General features: G+C 39.5%; 1 protein-coding gene across 1 annotated transcript in view; it reads left to right on the forward strand.

The window, feature by feature from the left end:
- Nucleotides 1–4,174: 4,174 nt before the first annotated feature.
- LOC117809722 (calmodulin-regulated spectrin-associated protein 2-like) overlaps nucleotides 4,175–5,204 on the forward strand; it is a gene marked incomplete at its 3' end in the record, with an annotated part of 27,246 nt that continues 26,216 nt past the window's right edge. Inside the window, 1 exon segment of the mRNA XM_034679189.1 lies at nucleotides 4,175–4,216. Within this exon segment, the coding sequence (XP_034535080.1) occupies nucleotides 4,175–4,216 (42 nt within the window).

Genomic DNA, 5,204 nt, shown 5'->3' on the forward strand with positions numbered 1-5,204 from the left:
TCGACGTCTGCTCCTTCCTGTAGCGAGCCTGCAGAGCACGACAGACGATTAATCACACGTTCAATCAGCCACACTCTGTGGACTTCAGTTATTTAAACACAGCTGTGTCGTGAAGAAGTGTGCAACATGCATCTCTTTAAAGCAGCAGCAGCCACTTTCAGGCTTTATTAGCTTTACTCATGAGTGGAGGGAACTGAATCAGGCTGGAGAACACTGAGAGGGAAACCTTCCCACTGTGGGAGAGTTAAGATCTGCACAGATACAATGAAACGGCTCATTAGGAGATTCAGATCATTGTTAGTCCCAATTATTCCCTGCATGTTCAGGACTTTTAACTCACTTAAATGTGGAGTATTTACAAACTCAATTCCACATGACCAATGTCAGAATGCATGCTTTATTTTGAGCGCAGAAATCTTTATAGCAAGACAGTTGCATAAAGTCAAACCTTCTGCGGTGAGAACTGGAACAGGGACTCAGAAACGATTTCATGCGAAGGCTCCCAGACGTCCCATCTTTGAAATTAAATTCTAATGAAATGAAGCTTTTTTTTCTTTCTCCTAATCCCATGGGAACTCTTTATTCAGTCCCAAAGGACTCACAGAGACCTTCACGTTAGCAAACACAAGGACGTCCGTTAGACAATCAGAGCAGAAGTGTAGGAATCTTTAGGTCATTGTGTTTGGACCGCCCCAACAGTTCAATGGGAGCACTCTCAGCCCTCTAACAGCAGATATTCACTCCTCTGTAAAGAGCCTTGGTGTTCATTTTGACAGTGCCTTCAAATTTGGGAAACAAATCTCTTCTGTGGTTCAGTCCAGCTTCTTCCAGCTGAGACTCAGAGCTAAGGTGAAGGCCTACCTCCCTCCCAAGGATTAAGAGAGTGGTCCATGCCTTTATTACTTCTAGGCTTGATTATTGTAATTCTTAGTTTGTGGGCTTAGACATGTCGTCTATTCAGCGCCTGCAGCTCGCTCTAAACGCTGCTGCTCGCCTCCTGACTGGCAGGAAACAGAGGGAGCACATCACACCCGTGCTGCATGCTCTCCACCGGCTCCCAGTCCGTCAGAAGGATTGATTTTAAGATTGCACTTTTAGTACAAGGCCCTGAATGGATTGGCACCATCCTACTTGGCTGATCTTCTCCATGTTCATAACCCAGCTCAAGCACTGAGGTCAACAAACCAGCTGCTCCTGGATGTGCCTAAAAGTCGCCTTAAAACCCGGGGGGACCGAGCTTCTGCAGCAGCGGCCCCAAAGATCTGGAATGGCTTGTCACTCCAATTAAGATCGGCCCCCCTCTGATGACTGTTTTAAATCTTTGTTGAAGACACATCTCTTCTCTTTGGCCTTCTCCTCGTGAAGAGGACAGTAATATCCTGATATGTTTTTGTCTTGTAAAGCACTTTGGTCAACACTGGTTGTTTTTAAATGTGCTGTATAAATAAAGTTGACTTGACTTGACTTTACATCTGTTCACCAACATGAGCTCAAAGTACTTAAACTAGAAAACGAGGAGAACAGATTCATCATTTCATTTATTCCAGTTAAAGCCACATGTTTAAGATCCTTGTCATGGATGCAGCATAAGGGAACATTAGTTAAGACAGAGTAGAGTGTTTGTGCAGCAGTGAAGTCACAGGTTGATGCACACACACGTGACACAATGATTGCAATAATCAACACACACACACACACACACAGAGAGATGCAGATGAAGGAGCAGAGCGCTGATTAGTTGACTTACAGGCACAAGCTTCATGTACCACTTGGTTGGAGACTGCAGCAGCACGAGAAAAAAACAGACAAAGAACAACAAAGACATACCTGTTAGTGAGATTAGTTTGTAATGCGATTAGTTAGAAAAGGAAAGACATGACAGCAGCTGTGGGATCAAAGGCAGGGAGTCCTGTGTGTGTTAGAAAAAAGCAGCCCACACAACCCCCAATAAGCCTGAAATTCTGTCCGTCTCAGGGTTTCACTTCTTATTCTTCCACAGGATAAGAGTTTAGTCATCGGAGGACCGAATATAGGCCGCTTTGGGGTCACAGTTTCCCTGGGATAAAATGGATCTGCGACTGAACAGGAAGCATAATGGAAGACACATTTAAAACCCTGCATGAGACAAAGACAAAGACCCACATATAATCTCTGCTGATGCATAATTCAACTTAGATTTAGGATACTTATAACATTCATCACTCTAAGCTCACAGTTTCAGTTGTTTCATCATAAAAAAAATGGAATCATCTACCAGTCAGGGTCCGGGAGGCAGACACCCTCTCTACTTTTAAGAGTAGGCTTCAAACTTTCCTTTTTGATAAAGCTTATAGTTAGAGCTGGATCAGGCTTGGACCAGGTCTTAGTTATGCTGCTATAGGTTTAGACTGACACACTGGGATCCTGTCTTTCCCTCTCTCTCCTCTCTCTGTCTGTCTCTCACTTAACTCTTCCCTGTCCCATTAAAGTTACTAACCATAGACCTTTCTGGAGTCCCTGAGCTCCCTTGTCTCGTAGGTTCCTCTGGATCTCTGCTGTAGATTCCTTTTTTGGGGTCTGTTATTCATCCTTTCTTTCTTTCTTTCTTTCTTTCTTTCTTTTCTTTTGCTCTTTTATTCTTTCCCTGTTCTTTTCATTCCATTCTTCTTTCTTTCTTTCTTTCTTCTTTCTCTTTTTTCTTCCTTCATTCTTTCCTTCCTTTCTTTCATACCTTTTTCTTTTCTCTCTTTTATTCCTTTCATTCCTTTCTTTCTTTCTTTCTTTCTCACTTTGTTCTTTCCATGTCTCTTCATCCTTTGTCTCCTTTTCTTATCCCGTCCATTCCTTCACCATTTATTGTCCTCTTTTTCTTTCTTCTGGTCTCCCTCTCTTTTCTTAGACCTTTCTGGAGTCCCTGAGCTCCCTTGTCTCGTAGATTCCTTTTTTGGGTCTGTCATTCATCCTTTTTTTCTTTCTTTCTTTCTCTCTCTCCCTTTTCGTTTCATTCCTTCCTTGTTTCTTATCTTCCTTCTTTCCTTCTTTCTTTCCTTTCTTGCTTTCTTCACTTCCTCCTCTTTTTTCTTCCTTCTTTCTTTCTTTAATTCCTTTTTCCTTTCTTTCATTCTTTCTTTCATTCTTTCGCTCCATGTTTCTTCATCCTTTATGTCTCCTTTTCCCATCCCGTCCTTTCCTTCTGTCTTTCCTTCACCATTTATTCTCCTCTTTTTATTTCTTCTGGTCTCCCTCTCTTCTCTCTTTTCTTAGACCTTTCTGGAGTCCCTGAGCTCCCTTGTCTCGTAGGTTCCTCTGGATCTCTGCTGCTGTGGACGTGGTCCAGACTCCAGCTGCTACAACTACTACTATCTGTCTCTCCACTATCATCTCTCTCTCTCTCTCTCTCTCTTCATCTCCCTCTATCCCTCTCTCCAACACGGTCTCAGCAGATGTGTGTCTAACATGAGTCTGGTCCTGCTGGAGGTTTCTGCCTGTTAAAGGAAGTTTGTCCTTGCCACTGTAACTTGCTAAATGCTGCAAAGTGCTCTGCTCATGGTGGATTAAGATGAGATCAGACTGAGTCCTGTCTGTGAGAGGGGACTGGATCTGATCCGGTCTTGATGTTGGGTCTTTGTTAGGAGAACGTTTGTTGGTGCTATATAAATAAAGGTTGATTTTTAGATGTGAAATAAATGTAGCAGAGGTATTAATGGACACTTTGAGGCACAGACAGAGCCTCTTGATGTCTGGTTTTCTCTGTAAAGACGGACAGCAGAGGAAAACCTTCCAGGAAAACAAAAACAATCCGACAGCGTAATTGAATCCACCTGTCAGCTCTCCTCTGACGACGTAAGCTGAGGCTCGCCTCGGTGAACAGATAATTCCCAAACTACCTCGAGAGGCATCAAAGAGCCAAACGTGAGTGCTGCTCAGAGCGGCTCCACTTCAAAGGGCCGGGACTGTTAGAGAAGATTCAGACGAAACCTCCAGAAATAAAAAACCACGACTGCAGAAGAAGAAAGAAGAAGAGACTTCTTTCAGGGATACTCCTGACGTGGTTAACGACTCTGCTCTTTGAATGTTAAATTGAGTCACAGGGTGGAGGCTGATTGGATCACACAAACACACCTGAGTAATCTGATTTATAACACATTAGTTAATCTGTTTTATCTCTTTGTGTGTGAACGGCTTTAGTAACGACATGAATCAGACTCATGGTGTGCTGCAGGTTAAGGATCCGTTTGTGAGAACTGACAGACCACATGATCCACAACCAAGACAATCCATGTTTAGTATTTCCACACCTCAAAGATCAATATTTGGTATATTGAGGCCCTTGAGGGTGATCCAACACCTACCCTATAATCTATAATCTAACATTCACCTCAGCTAGTCCTTTAAGATCTCCCTTCAAACTGTGCCATTTAGCTTTAAGGACACTTTTTGTATTTCAGTCTTGATTTTTACCCCTATTTATTTGATTGATTTTACTGAATTAATTCTGTTTTATTTTAAGTATTTTTTATTATTATATATATATTTTTTTTTTATTATTTGAACATTTTATTATTTTACCCATTTCTGTTGTTTTCTGTTCTTTTATGAAGCACTTTGGGCTGCATGCTTGTCTGTATGAAAAGTGTTAAATATATCTTTATTCATATAAAAAATTTTAATTAAAAAATCAAATACTTAAATATAACATAAAATAAATTCAGCAAAATTAATAAAATTAGTTAAAAAAATTAAATGTAATTAAAGTTAAAAAGAACAGTAAAAACAAGGAATATTTAAATAAATAAAGATACAAATAATAACAAAAAATAGTGAAATATAAAAAAAATACATTCAGTAAAATAAATAAAATAAATATGAAAAATACAAATTTAATTAAAGTAATAAAAGATCAGATAAATACAAAAAATACGTAAATATAAAATAAAATAAATTCTGTAAAATTAATTAAATAAGTATTCAAAATAAAAATGTAATTAAAGTAAAAAAGATCAGATAAATACAAGAAATATTTAAATAAATAAATGTTGTTAAATTGATTATAATAATGCAGTCCAGGGCTACAAATAAATTACTCCAATTTAAAAATCCAGATTAAAAAGGTAACTTTTAATTTTTCTTTTAAAATCACTCAGAGAGCTCGTGTATTTAACTTCCAGAGGCAGAGAGTTCAGAGTTTAGGGGCATGAAAACAGAAAGCTGTCTCTCTTAGTGAG

Source organism: Notolabrus celidotus, unplaced genomic scaffold (genome assembly GCF_009762535.1).
Source record: "Notolabrus celidotus isolate fNotCel1 unplaced genomic scaffold, fNotCel1.pri scaffold_375_arrow_ctg1, whole genome shotgun sequence".
Classification (NCBI taxonomy): domain Eukaryota; kingdom Metazoa; phylum Chordata; class Actinopteri; order Labriformes; family Labridae; genus Notolabrus; species Notolabrus celidotus.